This window comes from Ricinus communis, chromosome 2 (genome assembly GCF_019578655.1).
Source record: "Ricinus communis isolate WT05 ecotype wild-type chromosome 2, ASM1957865v1, whole genome shotgun sequence".
Lineage (NCBI taxonomy): Eukaryota > Viridiplantae > Streptophyta > Magnoliopsida > Malpighiales > Euphorbiaceae > Ricinus > Ricinus communis.
The window spans coordinates 9409772-9434988 of record NC_063257.1 but is presented as its reverse complement, the minus strand read 5'-3'; the positions used below and the strand labels follow the sequence as shown (position 1 = coordinate 9434988).

The window sequence follows — 25217 nt, the reverse complement described above, 5'->3', positions numbered from 1 at the left end:
ATTTGCATAGTAAGTGAGTAGAAAACCTAATGAATCCATATAAAAGTATCATATTTCCTGAGCTTAAGCTTATGGATAGAAAGAACTACAATTAGTGGACTGGTAAAAACTTTGCAAGATGGTAGCTATAACCATAGACTCATCATCATCATTACTATCTTGGATGGCAGTCTCATTGATCTCCATGCTAACTTGCTCCCCATCTTCCATTTCAGGAGATGGTGGTGGGGGCGGAGGAAGAGGCAATGACGGTGGAGGAGATGTTGGAGTTAAGAAAGGGTAGTAAAAATTTGTACGAGCTCTTTCAATGCCACTAAAAGAGATTGAAGATAAATCATATGCAACAGCAGCTTCTTCAGCAGTGTCAAATGTGCCTAACCAATGTCTTTCTTTAGTATATGGATTTCTAATCTCTGCTGCATACCTTCCCCATTGCCTTCTTCTCACTCCAAGGTATTTACTTGACTGCCTTGTGCTTCTTTTTGGGTTCCTGTAAAGCAATGAAGGAAGATTTTCCATTCTTCTTCTTCTTTTTCTCTTTATTTTCTCTTTTGGTTTTTGAATGTGAGGGGGAAAAGAAAAGGGTTGGTTTATATGCATATTAAGTTGAATGATTAATAGGGTTCATGATGATCAAATTATGCACCATTGATCCCCACTAATAGGTGGTAACTGATTTAATATTTAGTCAAGTGGGGCAGGTAAAGAAGCTTAGCTCACAATAGAAATAAATAATTATTTGACAACTTGTTACTCTAATTATTTGCTGTCTCTTAGTTCCTTAAATTCCTCGTCAATGATGAGAATAGTGTAAGCAAAATACATAAATCAGTGCAACCCTTGGGGTACTTGCTACTAGTTGGCTTTTAGTGGGATCTTCTTCTGTCTGCCTCATGTTCAAAGTTCTTAAAGAATAGAATAAACATGGAAAATCAGTTAAGAGCCATATAATAATGCTATGCATAAATTATATGGGATTTATATGTAATGTTCATCAATGCACTTGCACGTGTACGATGGAATTTTGTTGTGATTGTGATCTTTGAAAGGCAGAAACATGAGGTAAAAGCCTTATTAGTGTGCAAGTGTATAATTAATACATATATATATATAATATTCCTATGTGTATTTGCATTAAAAGAAATGTTGAGATCAAGATGATAGATAGTTGAAATTTGAAAATTTTATTAATTTTCAGACGTTTTGATTAACAAATAAGGGAGGGGACTTGGAACTTTTTTATTTAAATTGAAAAAGACACTTATTATTAAATTAAGGCTATGGTGTTAAACATTTTGATTTATTATTAAATCATTGAAGTGATTTAATTCATGGATGTTAAAGAGATTCAACTTAAAAATTGAGGTATTTAGAATCAATTAAATTATAAGTTTAAGGGCTAATGATATTGCTTTAAGTACTTGAAACTTAACTCAATAGTAACGGTGTTTATTTTCAGCAGTAAGAGATTGTAAAATGCTTATGCTTGTATTTAGATTTTACGACGGATGTAAAAAAATATACCTTTTAAGTTGGTTAACTTTTATAATAAGTATAAAAGTATGAGTCATTCTAATTCTAATGTACTATAAGTATATGATTATTTAAGTTTATAAAATTTAGTTTAATTTTAATTTTAATAATTTATTAATATAATTAAATTTTATATTAGTTAGTTATATATAGTATTTGGTTATCGATCAATTAAATATGTTATTTTTATTATTAAATTTCTTTATATATTTTTAGAATTTAATCGATGGTATTTTATAATTATGAGATTTATTTATACAATTTTTATTTGTATAAATTATTAAAACTATATATAGATTCATTGATAATTTAAATTAATAAAAAATACATACGATTAATAAATTATTTATAATAATATCAATTAATTATTTGTAAATTAAAAAATATATTTATAATGGTAGTATAATGGTAAAACTCTAAAAAGATATATATTTTATATAAATTATAACCTAGTCGGTCAAATTTTTTGAAAAAATAATAAAAATATTCATTTTTTGGTAAATTTACAGATTTAATTTTCTTTTACTGTCAGAAAATATCAAAATATAGTTTCATTTTTTTTATATAAAACAATCAAAGAAAAATTTAAAAATAACTGAAAAAAATCACACCATATTTTTAAATATAAAATTTAAGAAAATGGCATCTCTAAAAAACGTTTACATAATTAAAATAATATTTTTTTATCTTTAAAAGAAATTACATAATAAAACTAATATTTTTTTTTTGTAGATTTTAAAATATTTTCTATTTTTTTTAGAAAGGAGATTAATTTAAGTTTGAATTAACAGAACCGAGCCACCCTTTGCATGCAAGTAGGGCTACTTAAATATCCTTTTTAACTAGTTTAAAAAAAAAGGTATCCTTTTTAACTTGGTTTATTTTGATATTTTAAAATCAATGATTAAAGCAACCCTTTTCCCGAAAGTACTTCCTCGTTGCACTAAAATGACCAAGAACAGAAGAATTACTGTGATCTCTAAACAATTTTGGGTCGGTTTGACTCCACCTTTAGCCTTTTCGTTTTCCGTTAAGCTTTTTCAAGGTTCGATTTTCATAAAATAAATGCAATAAAGAAATGTTTATTTGTTAAATAATAATAATAATAAAAAAAGCAAACAACTATTTTCTAGTTTAAAAATTGAATTATTTTCTTGTTGTAATTGGTATCTTATTTTCTAGAGGAAATTTTTTTATGTTTATGAAGTTAACCTCTTCCCTATTGTATTTTAATTTATGAAATCAAAATTTGTAAAAATTTATAGAAAACAAAAGGCAAATTTGGATTCAAATTGACTCAAAATTGTTAAAAGATATTGTAAAATCTCTTTATAATCTTATATTTAAGACTAGATAAAATTTATTATTATGAGAAGATTATAATTTAATAAAGGTTTAAATATTAAATTTTTTTGGACTTAATATTTAATTTTATTGATATAGTATTAATTTTATTGATAAAATAACAGAAATAAGAGATAAAATATAAGTATCTTGTCATATTATACAAGTATGATTAATGAGATAAACTAATACTATTATAAAACAGAATATAACAAAACATATATTCTTTAAATTTATATATAAATATTATTATATAAAGAAATATTTTCTTAAAATAAAATTTAAAAATTTATAACTTATTATAATAAAAAATATTTCTATTTATAACTGGTTTAAATTGAAACTCTAATTTTTTATTATTATATAGAGTGTATTCTTATATAAAGTATCACTATTAAAAAAATCTTACTATATAATAATTTTTTTTTACTATAGAAAGGTTACTCGGTCATTTTAATGGGAGGAGAAAGCACTTTAGACAATTATTTAATGGCATAGGAATCAGTAAATAATCAGTTTATTGCCATGACATAAGGTCCCTTTATAAGTTGACAAAAAAAGAAAAGGTCCCTCTATATTTTTAAACATTAGTTTATATAATTTTTCTTTTTCCTTTTAGCTTGATTGGAGGCTCATCTGTCATGAAGCAATGGGTTATTTCTTCTCTTACAAAATCTGACATTGTAAATGTATTAATTGCATCAATTAGCAGATAGGAAAGGCATAATTAATCTCCACAGACTAGTGACTAAAAAGAATTGAACCCAAAATTTTATCACCGCCCACACCCTCCTCTTACGTAAGAAGACCAATTAGGGCAGTCTGCCTGAACCTTGTTCTCTAAATAAATCTGGAGTATCTGTCAAATTTAATTGTGCAAAATGTTGTTCGCCAGTGGGATGATTGCCCTTAGCTGTGTGGAGGGTACTAACTGGTAAGACAGACCTTCAGGTTTGATACCAAAATCTAAGCTATACATATATCAAGGTTTGATTGCATCTTCTAATAGGAATTAGCTACATTTGTTGGTTTCACTGATTTTTCTAAGAAAAGGAAGCATTCTAAAGTTTCCTTTCTTTTTCTCTTTCTGGATTTATGAAATATGTTTCTCAGGCTTGGCCGGAAAAGAGTAAAACTGGCTGCAATCAACCAGAATGCCTTCCCTGCAAAATCATGAATTTTGTCATCTTTTCAACCAACTTGGTGTTCTATTGTTTTCCCCAGCCTTCCAGTAAATGTTTTTTTGCTTCCTACTAACTTCGCCCTCAGCTTCCATCAATCAGGGCAATCTGATTATAGTTTTTAATATTGGAACAAGATTTTGCTTCTTGTCCATGGGAAAACAATGTAAAGTTTTTCCCTTTTTCTGTTCAACTTTTTATACAGCCAAAAGGAGAAGTAGAAGAGCAGGGGAGATACTAACAGACTCTCCAATGTTGGATGTATTGCTTCAAAATTGTCTACTCCCTGGAGTTTTTTAATCTAGAAATACTTAAGAATTAATATGAACAGCAGCAATAATCATAAAAGAAAACACATCGATGTATCACATCATGGATTGAGTACAGCCAAAAATTTACACTCGTAATCCATGTAATTGGTTCGGTAATTGAACTACATGCAGAGGGATTCTTTTGAAGCTGATAAGGACTTACTACAGTATTGATTTTCGCCAGAGAGATCCTTTGGAAGCTGATAATGACTTGACCTTTGGGAAAACGAAGCCAGCCTTTGGGGGATTTCCATCCACAAGAGAATTCTCATAAATTTCCTTGCACTCTTGTACAACCTGCAACAGTGACAACATCCATTTGAATTTGTAAGATTAAGGCACAAGTTCTCAGAATTCTTCTTTAAATTCCTAAACACAATCAACTAATTCAAAACATCTATATCTCCAATTTAAAGGTGCCTCCCCCAGGTACATGGATAGCAATTAAATGTAGCAAGATATTTCCATCTTCAGGATGATGATTGTGTGCAGATTTTAGTTCTATGGTTGTCAATTAACATTCCAAAACCCCACAATAAATGCTTGGGTTTGATTCATTTAGGATGTTATTATACTTTGAATTTGTACAACAGAATCATATCAATGGGTAACATGTACCTCTTTTGCATCCTTTCGTGGTATGCCTTCTCGCAGTCCAACAAGCTTCTCAACCACTTCAGGCTGTAATAGGGAAAAAGAGAAACACATAACAGGGTTATTGTTGAAAGAAACCTAATTTTGAGATGCACAGATTTACACAGCTTTATTTTAATGGAAGAGAGTAAATTCGGAATGGTTATACAGTACACAGTCATGCTACCAGTCAGAATAACCCAAAAACAAAAAATTTAAGCATTTACCGGACAGTCAGGTTGGTGTTCAAGAATATTTGTATAGATGAGTGTGAAGGTATCCAAGCTCTCTGCCGAAGCAAGTTCTCTTAAATCGCTCAGTATCCTGATTCTACTCTCTACTTTCTATAGCAAGGGTCAAACAAAATTAAGATGAGAGAAAGAAACAAAAAGAAAGAGAAAAAAATGTAAATCACTTGTAAATTAAGTAGAATTTCTAAGAGAGAAGCACTTACAGTGACGCTTATGTACTCCCTGAAAAAGTCCATAATAACCTCTTCATCAAGCCTCATCCTTTCTATAGTTTCTTCCTTGACGTAGTTTCTCTACAACAACCAGAAGCACATTAAGGATGATGTATCATGGAATTCAAAGATGCTGCGGAAGAAGGTAAGCAAGAAGATATGCATGTTCCTAATTTAGAAGGAAGAGAACCTGCGTCAGAAGATGATCAATGTAAACCACTACTGTTTCTTCCAGGCAAGCTTCAACAAATCTCCTAAATGATCTTTCTTCGATATACCTTGATTAAAAAAAAAAAATAAAACCAAGAAATAACTTTTCTTGTTCAAACCATACAAAAAGAATGAACTTAAATTCAAATCAGATAATTTAAGATTCTAATGTTGGTAAAAGTGCTGGGAACCAAAATAATTTAGAGTCATCCAAATTGAAGTTTTGGATTTCAAGATGACAACTTCAGGATAAGAGGAAGTGTGAAATGCACTTGCAACCTTATAGGGATTACACTGAGTGTGAAGTTTTAACCAACATATTGATCAACTAACGAATAAGAGAGGCTTAAAGTACACCACATCTTATTATCAGATCAGAAATTCCTATATATTCAGAATTTTCCTTCAGCCACATCTTATTATGAGATCTTAAACCACAGATCATTGATCAACTTGCTGGCCTTCATCCCAGAAAGTAGCATTTTCCCTCACCAGAGTCGATAAAATCACAAGTGAAGCAGGTTGCACTGCATGAAAAGTTGCGACTATGTAACCCCCTTTAACAATACTTTGGGTAGAGGAAAACAGGTGGCAGGAATACCCAGAGGGGAAAGAAATGGATTGTATTATGTCTCAGAGTATAAGATGACAAAATTGCAAATGGGTTCCACCAAGACACCGAGCAGATGCAACTCATCCCGTAAGTTTGTTTATGAAAATAAGATTAATTGCTTAAAATGTTCAAAAATGGTTTCCATATTACATGTAAGTCTTCAAAATCTATGAGGGCAGAGGAAGAGGAGCTGATAAGAGGGGTGGCCCTAAAATGAAAGATAGAACTTACATCTTGACATCTGTAAAATAATCACCAAATGTTGCTACGAGATACTCTGTAACCTGTCCTTCACACCATTCTGAAACATTTAAGGGAAAAAATCATTCAGATGCAAAACACGCAGATCAAAAGTAATAAGAAAATTATGTTTAGTTACTTTTCTTTAGCATGCAAGGAAATTATTGCATGCAGTGATGTGGTAAAAATGATGCAAAATTCTAATTGAGTATATTCACTACATCTTTCATCGGGCCAAACAAAAATTTCTACAGAGATGTGAACATTTTAAAATAATATGTCCTAAGCGGAACATCTTATCAAGCAGTCTATATGAACAACTCGCATAAATTCTAGATCAGAACACATTTCAATATTCCCCCATTTCAAAGAAAGTATTCCAATGAACCCTTTTCCTTTGAGAACTTAATTACTACTCTAGCAGAAATTATAATTAACTACAGTTCCATGACAAAGGAACAATACAAGAGTCTAGTAGCACCGGACATCCAGTGGAAGTAAATAACTAGGGGAGAGGAGACTAATTAACGTGAACAGTATATAGATACGTCAACAAGATGCACGAAACAAGTTAGATTACACCAATAGGAGTGAATTTAGAAGTTAATAAAGGTCAAAGCTATTTTACCTTTATGATAAAGCTTGACAAGCAACTCCTGCACTCCAGGATCTTCAAAGATAACCCTAACAGTTAGATGCACAGCTTCCTGCCATCAATATGAACTTCAAAATCAAGTTTGGTTATTTTCTTCAGATAAAGGATGCTCATCAAGAATGTCATATATACTATCAAAATAGATTAGCTATATGTCAGAAATATTGTGAAAACAAGACTTCCAAATACCAAGCACCAAGTGTTGTACCTTTGCAACCTCAAGGAAACCTTTGCAAGTATCTTCAAAATTAACCTGAGAAAGCGAAAAGGATCCCAATTTAGAACAATAAAAAAATGCAAAAAAACAACTTACTTTTAATATGCAGGGTCCAACCCCTAGAGTGAGAAATTGATGTCAACTCGTATCAAGACAGGAGATGAAGTGAAAAAAAAAAAGGAAATCTCTTCCAAGATTGTGTGACATCAGTCTCATGCTTATTCATAGAGTGGCGTCTTGTATTGTAACAACAGAGCAAGAGATTTTCTTTTTTGTAAGCAGTGATGAGAATAAATGCTACATTCATCCTTTTTTGTATACATATGCACAAAAAGTAAACCATGAACAAACATAAAACAAACAAATGTAGTAAAAGCATAAAAATAGTCATCATTGTAATAAAAAGAATATTTCATTGCAGAGCAGGACAAAAAAAAAAGAAAGACATGAAGAAAAAAATGTAACAACAGTCATAGAAGTAAACCTAGACAATGGCATACAACAGTAAGAATATCAAGATCCTAGCTCTTGGCAACACATGGCATATTCATTACTTATACGAGAAGGCGTTTCACAAAAGATATCATTGCCTATTCGTAGAAGCATTCAGAGGGTAACTATTTACAAAGAATAATAGACCCTTAATCAATTCAGACACCTTCTATATCTAGTTTAATAGCTAGTTTATAGTCTAGTTTGTAACTGAGGTTGCAAATTTGGGTGCATGTTTTATTGGATTAGAAAAGGAAGAAAGATGACAACTGAGAGTGGTAGAACAAGATGAAAACAGTAGGCAATAGGACAACAGCAATGTTTTAGCATTACAAATTCTCAACAAATTTCCATTCCGCTATTGAGAAAATATCGTACTCCTTAAATGGCTTTCGGAAACCTTAAAACATCAAATCCTTGCCTTTCAAAGCCCTAATTAAGAAAACCAAAGCCCAAGCTAAGTTACTACTAAAGCTCAGTGAATAATATCCACATAAACAGGAGAAACATGAAAACTGGGGTTCCATTAGTTTCATTTAAAAATAAATAGAAAATTTAAAAAATTGCAGGTTTCTTAACAAATTGAATATTCTAACAACCTAGTCAAAACCATGACATAACCATTGCCACATTTCATATTGCCATTGCAAAATCCAGTATGGCAGCATACCCCTCCTCATACCTCCTTCCATCTCTTTTTAAACTTTTTGTTTCCTTTCCAATTTCTTTCCTCCAAACCAAACATACCATCCATGTCTAAGGTCTCTCAACATTGAAGAAACATAACAAAAACTTGGAATACAGTAGGAATAAAGAATAGGGAAAATGTAGCATAACCTGCTCAGCATAATTTTGAGGAAGTGTTTCAATGGTGCTGCTGCTCAGCTCCATTGCAAGCTCATAACAGCGCAGATTGTTGTTTATCTGGATATGAGTTGACATCGGAAAACATAAAGTAAATGCAAGCAGCAACCGAAAAACTAATTAATAGCACAAATTACAAATAGAAATATCTACGAACCATTGCACATAAAGGTTCCAGACCAATATCAGAAGCAGGTTCCTCAAGCCTCTTCCTTTCAGCTGCTTGGAAATCTATCATCACCTAAAGAAAGATAAACAACAAAAACCGCAAATGAAGATTTGAACAATAAAAACTTAAGAGACTGAGGGCAGAAACTGGCAACCCTCGTCCAAATTATGAATGAGTTAAATATGTCTTAACATTTCTCGTTCGAGTTGATGGAGGTCTACATATTCACAAGTAAGAAAAGTGTGCTTAATATGATTCCACATATGATATTGTTTTATCACACATACATAGATTGACAATCAATCCCCAAATACAGCAATTATCTCTATAAAAAATAGCTACACTTGCCTGAATAATAGCCAAGGAAATCCTGTATAGCATGACATCGGTGCTATTTTCCCTAACAATTTGAACTTGCTCCCCAAGGATCCTGAAAAGATCAACAGCAGCTGGTGTGTACAGCTTTCCATCCTCTGTTTTCTTTGGTGGCTGTACCTTATCAGCTTCCAGGATATTCAAGTACCATTTCTAGAGTAATGTAGACAAAATAACAGTGGACAAAAATTAGTGTAAGCAAATTAATACACATAATTACAATATTACAACAAAATGGAGTAATAAAACATGAAATTATTACCCTTGTTGTAGCTTGCATTCTCTCAACATATGAGTTCATGAGGGGATCCATAGCACCGCTCTCTGAACAGACTTGAGCCAGAGACTCATCAACACCAAGCCCAATCAGATTATCTTGGTATTCAACTACCCAACCAGTTACCTAGTTGTAAGCGATCAGAATAATAAACAACTCGATGTACAGCATAATATTGATAACTTTTCTTTTCAACTTGTTACAAATTAATATTTAAAAGTCAGATGGCTTAGTGGTGATTACAAAGATAGTTAGTGAAACCAAATGTAAATCGGGTTAATGATATGCTAATATACACTATGGGTCAAGTTGGCTAATGACTAAACCATCCTGCATGGTAAAACATACAAAAGAACAGCCAGCTCTCAACTGCAACTAAATGCAGCTCATGACCTCATGGATGCCAGATAAGGCATAAAAAATGTACTAGGGACCTGCAGAGATACCTTTAAAATCTCTATATTTGATAGTTCATTGGCCCTGTCGCTGAGCAATCTGAGCATCTGAATAAACCTCTCAGTATACAGATTTACCATCAGTTGGAAAATTTCATATCTGCCAACATCAAGAAAGATCAAATTAATGACTTATGAATATCTTTATGATTACAAGCCCAGCTGAGGAAACTAGTTCTGGGATAAATGAAAGTATATAAGAACAAAAGTTTATCAGGATTCAAAAGTACTATACTTTATGAAAATTCAAAAATCAACCAGAAAAAGAGAAAAGGACAGACAATGAAATCAGAATCTGAGTGCACTGTTCCAAGGTTGATGCGATAGCTTTAAAATGTTATTCTAAGCATGCACCATCGTGCAAAACAGTGGTGGCGTTTTGAAAAACTTCTTTGACAGAAAGGCAGCAAAACTTAATGGTTTACATTGAAAATTCTACTTCTTAGACAGAAAGGCAATATTAGTTCTCTTCTCTTGAATATATGGACTATATTTACTGAATCTCAGAAATGAATAACGCGTAGAGAAGAGAAGAAATTTTGTGTTTTTTTCCCCACTTTATGGGAAAGGAAAGAAAATCAGGGAAATATAGAGGTCTTAAGAGGCACAGATGGGGTTTAGATGATGAGTTCCAATATGAGGGTGAGGCTGTTGCAGATTCGAAATGATGGACTTTAGGGTAGCTAAGAAGATGTGTTTTAATAAATTTAAAATTTAATCTATACAACAAGGTATACAAATTTAGAAGTTTCATTAAAACAAATTCAAACTAATTTTTATCTTTCCTTGTCAACCTTATTTGACTCGATAAAATTAGAAGCGCATGTGCCATGTTGAACTTAAAATAAAGTGCATCTTAAGCGCACATCTGACAGAAGTACAGGCTTCAAAGTGCATTTGGCATAATACAAAAGAAAGGAGGATCGAGCACATTCTTGCAAATGTTATAAAACCATCATGCAGCACAATGAGATTGCACAAAAGTAGGCACAAACGGAGAAAAAAACAGATGATTTTAAGTTTGAAATATTAGCTGAAATCAGCAATAGTCACTTAAATCAACCAAAAGAAGCAGATTTGGCATGGGGCAAACCTTGGAGGAAAACATGGGGCCACATAGTCATAAATGTCTCCAAGCTCTTCTCCAATCTAAATGTTAAAAGGGTGAAAAGAAAAAAGAAGAGAACAGGCACCAAAAAAATCATCATACAACCACATTAAACCAGTTAAACCTTCAAATAGAGATCAGATAAAAAGCAAGCAAGAGAAGTCATATACTTAATAGTATGCATGCAGCAGTTGCTTTGCAAAGCAAATCAGTGCAAGTCTGCACAAGCAAAAACATGCACACATGCTCACGGACTGCCTATATGACAAGAAAATTAGCAACACATGTGCCAGTGAATAATTTCTCATTTCAAACATTTCTCAAAGAGTACAGATACATAAACTTTCTCAAAGGCGATATTAAGACATGGGATTTTATTCTCACAAAGACATGCGGTACATGACTAATAAAATTCCAAGGAACCTGCAACATTTTGATAGTTGATACACTTAAGAACATAAATGGTGCTGTCGATCTGTCAATGATTTCTTAGGCTGATAGCAACAGGAACAATAGATACATGAAAAAACAAAATATATAACAAAGTACTAGATTCAAAAACATGATTGGGGATTAGCTTCCATGGCACTTATTGATGTTTTAACTTTTGCTATTATATAAGCAGTGGACAAGCTAAAATGTACAATACTTATGGAAGTTCTCTAGCTGGCCAATAAACCCTTTTTCTTTGTTACAGTTCGCCACATCAATTACAAGGTCATAATCTTTTGCAAGTCCATATAAAAAGCTTAAACTTACATTTTCACAAGCTATATATTTACTGAATCAATACCAACTTCAAATATGTATTTGCCACAGCATAAATCATTATTTTTTTTTTTTTATCAGAAACTGAGAACAATGCTAATTTCTGAACAATTAAGCTAACTTGTTTCATGCAACACCCAATTCTCAACTAGTATTCTATGTTACACTTACCTAAAAATAAATTCAGGCAGAATAAACTATATCAATATTACTGAAGTCTTAAAATTTAAACATGCAAAAATGTTCAGTAAATTTCCATTCTCAGGGACATAAGATAAATTCAATACTTATCTGACACAATTCTAGATATTAAAAGTACATACCGTACGGGCTTCTTCTAAAGCAGCTTTGAGATCTTCAAAGACAAGCTGTTAACAACGTACTATTAGAAAACTACATATTGAATAAAGATATGATATTTTTGTGTAGGAAGAAAGTACCTCTGTGAGTAGCTTATTAAACCGTGTTTCAACTGACTTCCTGATTTGCTCATAGCATTTATCCTTATACCCCTTTCCTTGAGCCTTTAACTTTTGTTGTGCAAGGTTTTTGGAAGAAGCCATTGCAGAAGTAGACTTTTTGCTGCACATAAGAAACAAGGAAGGAAATTAACTAATATACACTGATATTTGCTTTATGAAACCTAGTAGTAAAACAGCTTGAAATCGAAAAGGCTAATAGAAATACACAATTCAGAAAATAAGAAAAGGCAAAAGAAATTAATTACAAAGCATAACAAACTGAAATAGCTAAAAGAATAATTACTTGGCAGATCTATGCGGATTCGCAATTGTTGCCATCGCACCACCTCCCTCAGCCTCAGCAGCCTCCTCAGCAACTTGTTGATCAAGGATCTCTTGCATTTCAACCACCCTTGAGAGATAAACAAAAGAAGAAATTACTTAAATCCAGTGCAGGCATGTAATAGGTTTCCAACATAAGATTCATTTTCACATTACTCAAATCTCCATGATTATTTTTATTTAAAACAAAACAAGAAAGAAAGAAAAAGCAGATCTACTAGAATAAACCACATCCAGAAAATGGAAGAAGAACTAAAGCATTTGAGAATCACGAGTATTATAATAAGTTTATATATTAATCACTAATCTCAGAAACAGGATTAGCAGATAAACAAAACAAATGATTTCTTAATTTTGTAATGACAGCACCGGCAGATGAAGATTACTAATATCATGCTACGGATAGATGATATTGGTATTTGCTAATTTTGTAATCTTCATCTTTCTTGAACATTTAGCAAATACCAATATCACGGGCAGATGAGAACTATATAAAGAAAAGGTTGATAAATGTACCTCGTGTTTGTGACAGTTCGGGAACATGGACTAATATCATCCAAATTATGTTTAAAAAATATATACGTTATGTAAGTAATTAATTGTATGAAATCAAGTAATTTATTAATGTATAGTATGTTTTACTTTTTTCCTCCATAGAGAAATTTCGTTTTTACAAGAAAACAAAGTGTTAACACAGAGCACATTCTGATGCCTTTGCAGCCATCCACGTTGCTATTGTAAGGATATTTTGAAAGTTTAGTTGTCATCTTATGATAGATGAAGCCATATAAGTATGATCGTTAATGATATTACACATTACCATTTACCACAAATGATACAAAAGCCACCACAATTAAGCATGGTAATAAATGATGTGAAAACTAATGTACCCAAAACCATAAATACAACCACAAGGTAAAGTGAAGGTTTCCTAGGGCTAGCAGCCTATCCTAGATACAAGAAATGTAGGCCTAAGTAGTTCACCAGCAACATACCTCAAAGCACGAACCAGGGTTTGTGGGCTGCAAAAGTACAGTAAACAAACATTGTGTTAGATTTTAGTATGAAACAAATTTCAAGGCAAGAATGTATCAATCTAGTGTACCATCCATGAGCGGACACACACAAATATGCATGTATTAGTAGTGAAAGAAGAACTTAACTAATAACTTAAGAATGGAGCAGGCTATTTGTTTTGTACACGTTGTGCTCAAAGAAAAGGTATGAATCCTTAAAAAGTATAGTGGGAATTATGCTTTAGGCAGAGAAACCGTGTATATATAATCGCTACTTTCTTCAGATATGTGTAAGTTTAAAAAAAGCCAATTTATAAGCAAACATATATAGAGAAAAAACACACAACAATGTTATTCCAGAATAGCTATTACATTTGAACCAGAAGAATAATCTCCTAAAACTTCCAGGCAAATGTACCGCCGAGTATACAACAAAAACAACAGAAAACCAATTCTATGGACCAAGAAACATACTAGAGATAAACTTAGGAAGACTATGATTGTAAATTAATGTGTTAAAAAAGAACAAAATCTTTTCGAGGGATAGAGTTAACTTTTCTTAAATGAAATAATGGACCTCAAACTGACTTCAGCCCCTGGAGCGATTTAGCCCCATTTGAGAGGATGAAATACAAGTTACTGATGCTGCGAGAAATAAAATTAGATGTTATACAAATCGGATGCACTTTCTCTAATTTTGCTAATAGAAACTCCATAAAACAATAATTTCCCTCCATGACCATAGCAAAGAAGAAGATCTTTATGCACCAGGAACAGCCTTTACATGAAACATGCAATCAATGCAAGAAGAATGACTGGAAAAAAACGCATTCCAAGACACAGCCCAAAGAACTATGGGACACTTTAAGATACATAAAGAAGACAGAAACTTCAAATATTTATATTTCAAAATAAATAAATAAATAGTTAGTATACCTTTCTTTTGAAAGTTTGTAGAAGTTAGAGATATGACCCCATAATGTCTTCTCAAAGGTCTCCCACGTTTGGTCAACATCTTCAAAATATTCCCTGGCATTACAGAGACGGGTCCTTCAACCTCTAAGCTTAAGGACAGTACATAGTAAAAATCAAGAGTATCATTAAGTATCAGTTCCAGAGGCTCTATTGTCCATTAAACCAACCAACACTTCTTAGTTGCTCAAGAATTAAGAATTCTATTTTCTCTGCAAGTGGATTGCCAAAGATCACAAACATATGTGCTACATTAACATCTAACTTCACCATCAATTTCCAAGCTCCTTGATACAATTAAAATGCTCTCATTACATATATAATGGCTAATCATTTTTTTCTTTGATATGCTACTGATTTACCACATTTATTAGCTTCACCTATTACACATAGAAATATGAGCAAGAAAAAAGAAACACTTCCAGCTAATACAAATACATTTCTCCTCATTAGTACATATTACACTTTTATGCCAAAATTAGTTTTCGGAGAAGGTACAGACCTTAATCTGCCAACTTCTTCTTTGTGAGATCCTGCAGCTGCTAACGCAAACCTTCGCTTTCCATCAAGTGCTGTTAACCTCTGACAAAAATAAAGATGAAGACAAGATATAGATAAACAAGTCTAATTGAAATTCATTTGACTTGGAAATTAACATGAAAAGTATATGCTAGGTTTACCTCATAAGTATTAACAATCTCTTTATCATCACTCAAAGAATTTCGTGCCTCAGCTGCTTCAACAGATATGGACATCATTCCCTCAACATCCTAAAAAGAATCAAGAGAATAGCCAGACTGCAATTATACAGAAAAAGTAGAATATATTGAAGGATTGATAGAAGCTGAAGCTCAAGGCATCAGAAACTACAGCTTAAAAAAGTGTGTCTTATACAACTAAATCACATAAGAACACCAACGACATTTTAATCCAACAGTCTCAACCCATTCTATGAAAATTGCATCATCAAGCCATTCAACCACACAACAATCTTGCAGACAACTTTAGCAACATCACAAGTGTAAAGCAGCACGCGCGTGCATACGCACAGTTATAATCACTACATTTTAGTCTTTTAATTTATCGAATTAGTCAATAATAAATAGCAAATCATGGCTAACAACTTTTAAGAAACTAATGGAAACATTACGCACCTTTAACGTTGTATTTAGGTTATTCCTTGCATTGCTAAGGAGCTTAATCTGATCATGATTTTCAATCAAATTCTGACATTCTTGGCACAACCTGAACGACAAGCCAATTAATTAATTACACAAAAGGGCAGAGAACAAACCTATAACATAAACAATACTTAACAATCTCACTTTATCATCTCAATATGTTTCATCATCAAAAGCATCATACTTTTCAATTGAGATAAAATTTTCACGAAGCTCGTTTATTGTCTTCTGCGACAAGCTAAGTGCTTCCAAACCAGTTTGTGCTTGTTCAACCTGCATTTCACATTAAACACAAAACACAACATATAAGCAATATCAAAAAATTACCAAAACCAGCTTCACAACATATAAGCAATTTCAAAAATCACCAAAACCAGCTATCTTATAGGTTGATCACTGTAAATACCTGCTCTGCCACCATTGTACTAAGTTGCGCATCATTTGCCTGCAAAACAGAGTATATTAATTCTAAGAACATCATTGCTCGTAATAAAATTCGCAAATCAATTTCACTTACAAAATTCAATGGCAATACCTTTAAGTGTAACACAAGCTAAGTAATCAAACCTCAATCTCAATTAACTACCAGCAGATACAATAATAAGTAACAAAATTCCAAAACATAAGAACGAATACAGGTTAAGTCATTAGCACTTAGATCCAAACCTGTTGGCGCGTAATGTAATCAGCTTTGATGGAGGCAATGGATTGCAGAAGGTCAGGCAGCGGTAACAGCTTCGCCACCTCACGCACGGCGGCTTCTTTGGCTTCGATGCCGAGATCCTCCATTTTAATTGACTTTGTAGTATTATTAACTAAGGATCTAAAAAATGCAAATGCAAAGTACAAAATTTGTGTTCAGCGCAAAATTATATTTGATTAATTTGGTTGTGAAATTGAAATTTTAGGAGCTTAACGACCGGGTCGAACCGGTGCAGCTTTGAAAAATCCTCATTTGTGTCTGTTTGCTCAGTGATATATGTTTTTCTCAACAGGAATTGAAGAAAAGAGTTGCCTCAATATATGTAATAATATCCAAATGTAAATTAATATTTTCCTATACTTTTTAATCCTTTTTTTTTTTTAATTTTACTATTACATTATATGTACCATTATTTGGTTTTGTTTTTTATTTTTTCTTCTATGCATACTTAAATTTTTTTTTAATATAAAGTAATAAATAAACACTTTAATTTTTTTTATTTCTATAATATCAAATAACTAATTCCAAAAGAAAATAAATAAATTCTAAATAGTTCTTTTTTTTTATTTAGTGATATTTATCTCATATATTTGAATGAGGTTCTTATTATTTTTTTCGCATATTTCATAAATTTTCTTTAAAGATTATAATATTTTACCGATTGAAATGATAAGATTTAAATGTGTGTTTCGTTTCATCAGTTATTAATATCTGTCATAATTTTATTCAATCTTAAATATATAAATTCATCGTTATGTTTATAAATTATTTAAATATATAAACAAATTAATTTTATTTGAAATAGACATCATAAAACATGTCTTTCAAAATTATAATTTTATTATTAAATTAATGTAAAATATAACTTTTAGTGGTTATAAGATTATAGAAATAAAACACATAATCATAAATTCCCCAATCTTGACTATGTTTAGACCTTTTTTGTTTTCCAACCCAACTTACCCTGATTAGCATGGAAGAGATTGAATAAGCAAAATCTGAAGCCAGTTTTGCTATTCTCAATTTTTAAATGCAGACTCTCATTAGCCTATAAACAATAGGAATGAATTAATTTAAGTGTGCTTAGCATTAATTAAAAACTTACATTAACAATTGGTTAAAAGCAAAAAAAAAAAAAAAAAGAAGAAAAGTATTGACAACTATTTATGATAAAAAGGAAATTTGGTAATGATTGTTACAGTGGCTTTAAGTCATTATTGATGACTTTAAAGCTCATCAAGATGTTGAATGCAACATAGCTTAAGGTGATTAGAATTATTCCTTTACTTATATCTCTGCTTAAAAAAAAAAAAACATGTTTAGATGATTAATGCAATATTTAATGTCCGCTCAATTTAATCATTTAGACTTTTTTTGCGCGAGCTTAATTTGTTCATTCTAAGAAATAATTTAATTGTGATATTGTTCTATTGGTGGTATCAGCAATAATTTTAGTTTTTTAGATTATATTTATTTTTTTATAATGATAAATTGATAGGTCTGCGAGTGTTGACGGTAATTGTATATATTTTATTTTATTAATTGATGAGTGAAGGATGATAAAGAAATAATATTAATAATATTAGATTATAAATTTTTATTAATGTTTTGTTTTCAAGTAATAATGCTAGTGATTTTTTTATCTTAAAAAGAATGTTGTTGGTTGATGGTGATTTAGAAAAAATAATACTAATTATTCTTAATTTTAAAAATAAAATAAAATTTAATTTGACTCGTCAATTTATTGCTCGGTTTCAAATTTGGACTCTCATTTTTTGCTCGATTAAACCTATTCGAAAAGTTTAGAGCTAAATTGATCATAAAAGTAAAAAAAAGAATAATAATAATTATATTAAACTTGACCACAGAGTTCGAAAGCCAAAATTGAATCATATTCCTAATATATTAATTAAAAAAATTATAATCTTAAAACAAAAAATTAACAATTTAATCTTGGATAACAATATTTATGTTAATAAATGAATGATATCTTTTATCATTATTTATTTAACCGGAAATTAAAAAATAAATCATAATTTAAGTCTTACAAAAAATGGCAAAAAAGGGCTATTTTCTTTAACACAAAAAGGAGTCATTTTTAACAAACAAATAACAGTTAGTTAATTGAATGGTGAATGAGGCTGTAACCTCCCAAGTTTCTGGAGCTCCTCAGTCATTCCTTTCAAATGAGTTCAATAAATTTGTAATTCTGAATTGTCTATAGCAATTAAATATAGATGCATTATTAAAATATGTTCCTGCAGATATTCCTTTATTCATTGCTCAAATAATTAATAAAAATAGTATCTATATCATAAAACTTTTGCATCCATATATGCCAGAATATGAAAAGGAAGGATATTAGTTAATTCATTTATAAAATAAAATATAAATAAAAGTTAAACAATTTCTATGTATGGAAGTTTAGGTTAAGAGTTTGTTATTTTGGCATATAAATCGTTTTTCTATATTATATTACTTTAATTTAATAAATATATTTTTCATTTATTATTGAGATTTTAAAAAAAAATTATAAATATATTTATTATTGAAATTTAAAAAAAATTCATGAATATTTTGATACTCTTTACAGAGTTTAAATCACATGATTTTATGAGATTCGAATTTCTAATTTATAAAAGTATTTATAGAATTTAATAAATTTATTAATATTAATATTAATAAACTTTTTATGATTATTCTTACAGTCAGATTCATTTAAAAATGAATAGACTATTAATAGTTATTGACTAAAATACATTAATTTCTACGTTATAAATTAAAAGAATTTAATTAACATGATTAGACAATATAAGTAAAAGTTTTACTATCCAAGTGGATAAATTTTCTTTTTGTACTTTTTGATTGTGTTTAATCTTTTATCACTAATTAAATCATAATATTAGTATTCAATGAATAGAATACTTATAATCTTGTAGAAAAAAATAAGAAGAATTAATCACATAATAGTAATATTAGAAAAAAATTAGTTTTTTTTAATATCATTAATGCATGAATTTGAATAATTTATCGATATTCAAATTTTATATATATTTTGACAAAATATTATGCATATTTATATTAGTTCAACATATTATTAATTAAAAGACTGTTATTTCAGAAATTTATAAAATCAAGTAATCGACAAACATAAAAAAATATAATAATAATTTATACGTAAAATATAAATCATAATAAAAATATGTTTATATTATTTTAAAAAAATTGAGATAGAATTGAGATGGAGTTAGATAGATTCAACCTCATTCTTATTTCGTTACTGTTACTGTATAGATAACATAAAACTTCTTTTTCAACAAATTTAGTATGATAATGAATCATTCATATAAAATAATCAAATTTTATTATTTTTAGCAAATCGCAATCTGTCAAAAATATAAAATATTATAAAAATTGTTAATGGGTTATGAAATCCGAGGTATAAAATAAGGTTAGACTCCAAATTCTTGCAAAATGTAGGGAATATATATATTTTTTTAATTCCTAATCTATAGACAAAGAATGTTTCTTTTACTAAACAAAGTTTCTATTCATGCAAGTAAAAGAAATAAAAGATGGTTCAAGAAACCTAAACAAAAACAAAACCTAACTAGGGAACATCAGAAACTGATCTGAAAAGGAGGGGAGGACAAAAATCCTGAACCAAAAAATAAAAATAAAAGGCAGACCAATTGTTCAACAGAAAAAGAAAAGAACCCAAAACAAGGAAAAAGAAAAAGAAAAAGAAAAGGATAAAACGTAAAATGAGAAAAAGGAGTTTGAAAGAAATAAAGAAAGTCGTACAGAAATAGGCATCCTATTTATATATTTATGTATGAAAAGGAATTAAATAAAAATAAAAAATTTGGTAAGAATCAAATGCTTTTTTTATATGGGGACAAAATGCACTCTAACTAAAGATCTTAATTTAGGAAGCACACCAAATAGGACTGAATCCAGATATAATAAGCATTGAAAGAATTTACAGCATAAAGTTGGCTAATTTCTTGAAATTTTACTAACCAATTTTATCAAAATGGGGGAAGACTTTGGTAGGATGAAAGGTGAAAGTTTACTCCATGCTCATTATGTGTATGAACCTCACTTTTTCCTTGTGCTTCAATAATTACTTAGTTTTTGTAGGCAAATTCCAGGTTACGTGTAGAAGGTATACTACTTATGCACTCAAGTTTGTTCTACAAATAGAAACTATGTGCAAGCAATTGAACCTGTATATATGAACCATTGTGTTTAACCCTATAATCCAATACACAAGGTAGAGCCAGGGAAAAGTTTAAACCCAGAAAATGAAAGCAAAGATGGGTTGGAACCCATGTTTGGTAGGAGACATTTTTCTTGCTAGTCTGGTTTTTGGTTTGGCTCATGGTGCTGCCCATCATTACTATGACTTCATTGTAAGTAGTAATTTTTCTTCTCAGTATTAACCCATTCCTCCATGGATCACAGAAGCTTGACAGTATATATACCGATTTAGCATGAATCATTTTCTCTTTTCTGTCATTTTTTTTGGGTACGTATTTTGGAGTATAATAGTGCATGTCAAAGTTTCTTATACCACGAGGCATATATTCAGAAGTCAGAGTTTCCTCAAAATTCTAAGAGAAAATATTGAGGGTGAAAGAAGGATAAATTCTGGATTATTACACCATAAAGATAACCCGGACAGTGTCTTCTTTCCACTTGGAGTTACTGCATTCTTTTATTTAGATAGAAATTATTTTTCTTTGTTCTCAAGATTTTTTAACAGGGAGTACCTGGAGAGGAGTTTATTACTGAAATTAAAATAAAGAAAAAACCTGGCAAGATGCTTGATGGAAAGGAAATGATCTAAATTATTTTGGGTAACAATTTTTGAATTGTGGGTGATTGCAGCTGAAGGAAACTAATTTTACAAGGCTGTGTAGCACAAAGAGCATGCTAACTGTAAATGATAGTTTTCCAGGGCCTGAAATTCATGTTCACAAAGGTGACACAGTGTTTGTTAATGTCCATAACCATGGAGAATATGGTGTCACTATTCACTGGTAATATCACTCTTTCTCCCTAGCTAGCAGTAGAGAAATCATGCATTATGTTTGATTTGATCACAACCTATAATTGTCTAGCAATTCAATATTTCAGATCAAATGACTGGAACTAAATTTTAAAGGTTGCAATTTTTCTAATATATATGGATAAAAAGCTAGAGAAAATGTATAATTCTGTGTTGGATGAGACGACAAATGATACTATTTATCAACAATAAAATAAATTTTATATGATTTTTTCTTAAAAAATCTAATATTCAAAGTTATCTAAATAATTTAGAACGTGTTGAATAAGACTTTTGCAGTTGATAAATTATTATTTTAAAAAGTTTTAAAATATATATCTATATTTAAAATTCGCACTCGAAACCCTATTTAAATTTGATTAGACAATCTTCCATATTTTATGTGAACTTTCAAATTAAGGTACCACTCCTTAATAATTTGAGACTTTTAAGTACAATTAAATTAATTTCTAAGCTAATTTTGTAGCTTAATTAATTAGGTTTCCATAAATAAATAATTTTTCTTATAAAAAAAATCTCTGAGCTGTTCTACATATTATTAGCTACGCTTTAGAAGTCAAAAGCTTTTATTATAATGGCTACCTACTGGGTAGAGTGCCTTCTTTTAGGTGCGGATATGCAATTATGGAAACCCATTATGAACATTAAAAAGATCAAAATAGATACATACTACAAACAGACATTTCTCATAGGAATTTCTTTTTTTAAATGATACATATTTTGCACCATAGGATCAAAGAATATTTCACTAAAAATACACCAATTTATGTAGCAAGAGGGTACACGAAATATATTTTTTAGGAATTATTTTCCTGAAGATAACAATAATACAAGAATCACTCTCAAATTCTGAAAGCTAAACATTTTTTAGGCATGGAGTTAGACAACCAAGAAATCCATGGTCTGATGGTCCTGAAAATGTTACACAATGCCTCATCCCACCCGGAACAAGTTTCATCCAAGAAATTAATTTTAGTTCAGAAGAAGGAACCCTTTGGTGGCATGCACACAGCGATTGGTCAAGAGCAACTGTCCATGGTGCCATTGTTATTTATCCTGAACATGGAACAAGTTACCCATTTCCTAAACCTGATGCAGAAAGCACAATTGTTCTTGGTATGTTTATTATCGTTTATGCTCATAAATTTCTTGTCTAAATTATAAGCAAGAGATTCTAGATGGTCATTATACTGCCAAAATAATAATTGTCATAATGGGTGTTACACTCTTACTGATTGAATTTGTGGGCAGCATCTTGGTACAAAGCAGATGTTATGAACATGATTACACAAGCCCTTGCAACTGGTGCAGACCCCAACGTCTCAGATGCCTTCACAATCAATGGACAACCTGGAGATTTATATGACTGTTCGAATGGTAAAACACACATGCATGAAAAATTTATTGTCTAATTTAAATATATGTCTTCACTTATAAATTAAACCGATAGATAATTGATACATTTGTTTGTATTATATAATTAAGTATGTTTAAATTATTCAATATCAAAATATAAAACTCATATATATATATATATATATATATATATATATACTCTTCTAAATTTAAAAAAATGAAAGAATTTTTTTCTAGATAAAAAAGATGATAAACTTAGAAAGTTTATATTGCAGAAACGATATACCGTATGATGATCGAATATGGCAAAACTTATCTTATCCGAATTATCAATGCGATATTAAATGAAGAAATGTTCTTCGGAATAGCACGACACAATCTCACAATTGTTGGCACAGATGGTGCATATGTCAAGCCTGTAACAGTTGATTACATAGTAATAACTCCAGGGCAAACAATGGACGTTTTGGTCACAGCCAACCAAGCTCCTAGCCGCTACTACATTGTTAGTTCACCTTTTGCTGATACTACCTCTGCATTTGACAACACTACTACCACAGCAATTCTTGAGTACACTAATGGAAATTGTACTACTCCTCCATCACCAATTTCACTTCCAATTTTTCCTGCCTATAATGACTCTGATGCTGTAGCAGTCTTCACAAGTAAATTAAAGGCTTTGGCTAGCTCAGAGCACCCCATTAATGTCCCTAAGAATGTCACTAGACATTTATACATGACAATATCTACAAATCTCTTGCCTTGCCCCAATGCATCATGCTCAGGGTCATCCAATGGCGACAGGCTATCTGCAAGCCTAAACAACATAAGCTTCAACTACCCTTTTACATCGATTCTCCAAGCGTACTACTGGTATTGTTTTCTAAACTCTAATACGTAAAATTTTTCTTCTTCTATCAATTGCTCAGCATGAAACCTAAATCTATCAAGCTTATATATGTAAAATAGATTATTTCCTCTGCTAGCTATAAGAATCATAAAGAGTGATTTTACATATAGAGAACTGTTTTAATTGGTCGTGGAAACTCTTATGCAGGAACTGGAGTAATATTTTTACTACAGATTTCCCAGATGAGCCGCCAGTGTACTTTAATTTTACTGGAAATGTGGACAACATTACGTTATACACAAGCCTAGGGACAAATGTGATAATGGTAGATTATAACGAAAGTGTAGAAATTGTTTTCCAGGGGACTAATCTTATGGTCGCTGAAAATCATCCCATGCATCTCCATGGCTTCAGCTTCTTTTTGGTAGGAACGGGCAGAGGGAATTTTGACAATGCTACCGATCCCTTGAAATACAACTTGATTGATCCTCCAGAAGTTAACACCATTGGCGTTCCTAAGAATGGTTGGGCTGCCATCAGATTCTACGCGGACAATCCTGGTATTATATATATATAGATGCCTGGTCCTTCCTTGCAGATCCCATACTTAGATACCCTAAATTAATTCAGTACAATACATTCAAGTTGACACGTGAATCACCTTACTAAGAACGAATAAACAATTCAACATATACTAATCATCAAACATTAGAGTCTAAAAATATTTATAGATATGAAGTATGATTCTCCTATTTATAGCTATATCATGTGATATATATTTGTTTTGTATGGATGATAAAAGTCGATGTGGCCTTTGTCAGGTGTATGGTTTGTGCATTGCCATTTGGAGCGTCATACAAGTTGGGGAATGGATACTGTGATAATAGTGAAGAATGGAGGTACCAATGATACAAGCATCCGCTCTCCCCCTCCTTATATGCCTCCTTGTTCCATGTCTTAGTTTTAAACTAGTTGTTACCCCAATGAACTTTGCTTGTATTATCAGTACTCATGCTCATTTATTATTATTTGAATATGAATATTCCGTTAATAAGAAGTAATAAGTATATTTTGATATAGAAAATAAAAATAAATATCTAACATCAAAAGGTACATATAAAGAAATGTATTTTTAACAATCATCAATCGTATTGTTAGAACAATATATTACAATTCTACAGGAAGAACACTTCACTATATGACACTAAGCTACATATCAACTTTACAGATGTCTTTTGACGAGCTTGATTATTTGAATGTCAGATTTAATCTTTTTTTTTTCACCACTCTTATAGATATAGGAGAACTTAATACTTTCTTAATGGATGACTATAAAACTCCTATAACATAATAA

At 30.9% G+C, this 25217-nt stretch overlaps 3 protein-coding genes across 5 annotated transcripts; 1 reads left to right on the top strand and 2 right to left on the bottom strand.

Annotated features, from left to right (window-relative positions):
- Positions 1-9: 9 nt before the first annotated feature.
- Positions 10-563, bottom strand: LOC8281433 (ethylene-responsive transcription factor LEP). The gene has a single exon (XM_025158763.2). The coding sequence runs from the start codon at positions 517-519 to the stop codon at positions 70-72; it is 450 nt and encodes a 149-aa protein (XP_025014531.2). The 5' UTR covers positions 520-563; the 3' UTR covers positions 10-69.
- A 3813-nt stretch (positions 564-4376) lies between these two features.
- Positions 4377-16882, bottom strand: LOC8281432 (exocyst complex component SEC6). Of its 3 annotated transcripts, XM_002527085.4 has the most exons (25): positions 16547-16882; positions 16287-16325; positions 16065-16153; positions 15854-15944; positions 15380-15469; positions 15202-15281; positions 14664-14756; positions 13707-13733; positions 12674-12781; positions 12349-12490; positions 12232-12276; positions 11126-11181; positions 10024-10132; positions 9563-9703; positions 9274-9453; positions 8914-8997; positions 8730-8816; positions 7392-7436; positions 7157-7235; positions 6520-6589; positions 5656-5743; positions 5457-5546; positions 5230-5346; positions 4988-5050; positions 4377-4666 (listed from the first exon to the last, which is right to left on the bottom strand). In XM_002527085.4, exons 1-25 carry the CDS (start codon positions 16667-16669, stop codon positions 4532-4534), a joined length of 2271 nt encoding a protein of 756 aa, XP_002527131.1. In that variant the 5' UTR covers positions 16670-16882; the 3' UTR covers positions 4377-4531. The 3 variants fall into 3 exon arrangements, with proteins under 3 accessions (XP_002527131.1, XP_048226999.1, XP_048227000.1); XM_048371042.1 differs by lacking the exons at positions 16287-16325; positions 16547-16882 and having other exon boundaries at positions 16025-16138; XM_048371043.1 differs by lacking the exons at positions 16065-16153; positions 16287-16325; positions 16547-16882 and having other exon boundaries at positions 15380-15496; positions 15854-15934.
- A 3963-nt stretch (positions 16883-20845) lies between these two features.
- LOC8281431 (laccase-2) lies at positions 20846-24947 on the top strand. The gene is made up of 7 exons (XM_002527084.3): positions 20846-20998; positions 21477-21628; positions 22529-22773; positions 22909-23034; positions 23289-23886; positions 24071-24423; positions 24685-24947. The coding sequence occupies exons 1-7, from the start codon at positions 20891-20893 to the stop codon at positions 24822-24824; spliced, it is 1722 nt and encodes a 573-aa protein (XP_002527130.1). The 5' UTR covers positions 20846-20890; the 3' UTR covers positions 24825-24947.
- Positions 24948-25217: the final 270 nt, after the last annotated feature.

Coding starts and splice junctions, on each gene's coding strand:
- LOC8281433 (XM_025158763.2), bottom strand. CDS start 519: ATGGAAAATCTTCCTTCATTGCTTTACAGGAACCCAAAAAGAAGCACA.
- LOC8281431 (XM_002527084.3), top strand. CDS start 20,891: ATGAAAGCAAAGATGGGTTGGAACCCATGTTTGGTAGGAGACATTTTT. Junction 21,629..22,528: donor TATGGTGTCACTATTCACTG/GTAATATCACTC, acceptor AACATTTTTTAG/GCATGGAGTTAGACAACCAA. Junction 23,887..24,070: donor ATTCTCCAAGCGTACTACTG/GTATTGTTTTCT, acceptor ACTCTTATGCAG/GAACTGGAGTAATATTTTTA.
- LOC8281432 (XM_002527085.4), bottom strand. CDS start 16,669: ATGGAGGATCTCGGCATCGAAGCCAAAGAAGCCGCCGTGCGTGAGGTG. Junction 10,133..11,125: donor GCCCCATGTTTTCCTCCAAG/GTTTGCCCCATG, acceptor TGATGTTGGCAG/ATATGAAATTTTCCAACTGA. Junction 7,437..8,729: donor CTCAAAATTATGCTGAGCAG/GTTATGCTACAT, acceptor TCGCTTTCTCAG/GTTAATTTTGAAGATACTTG.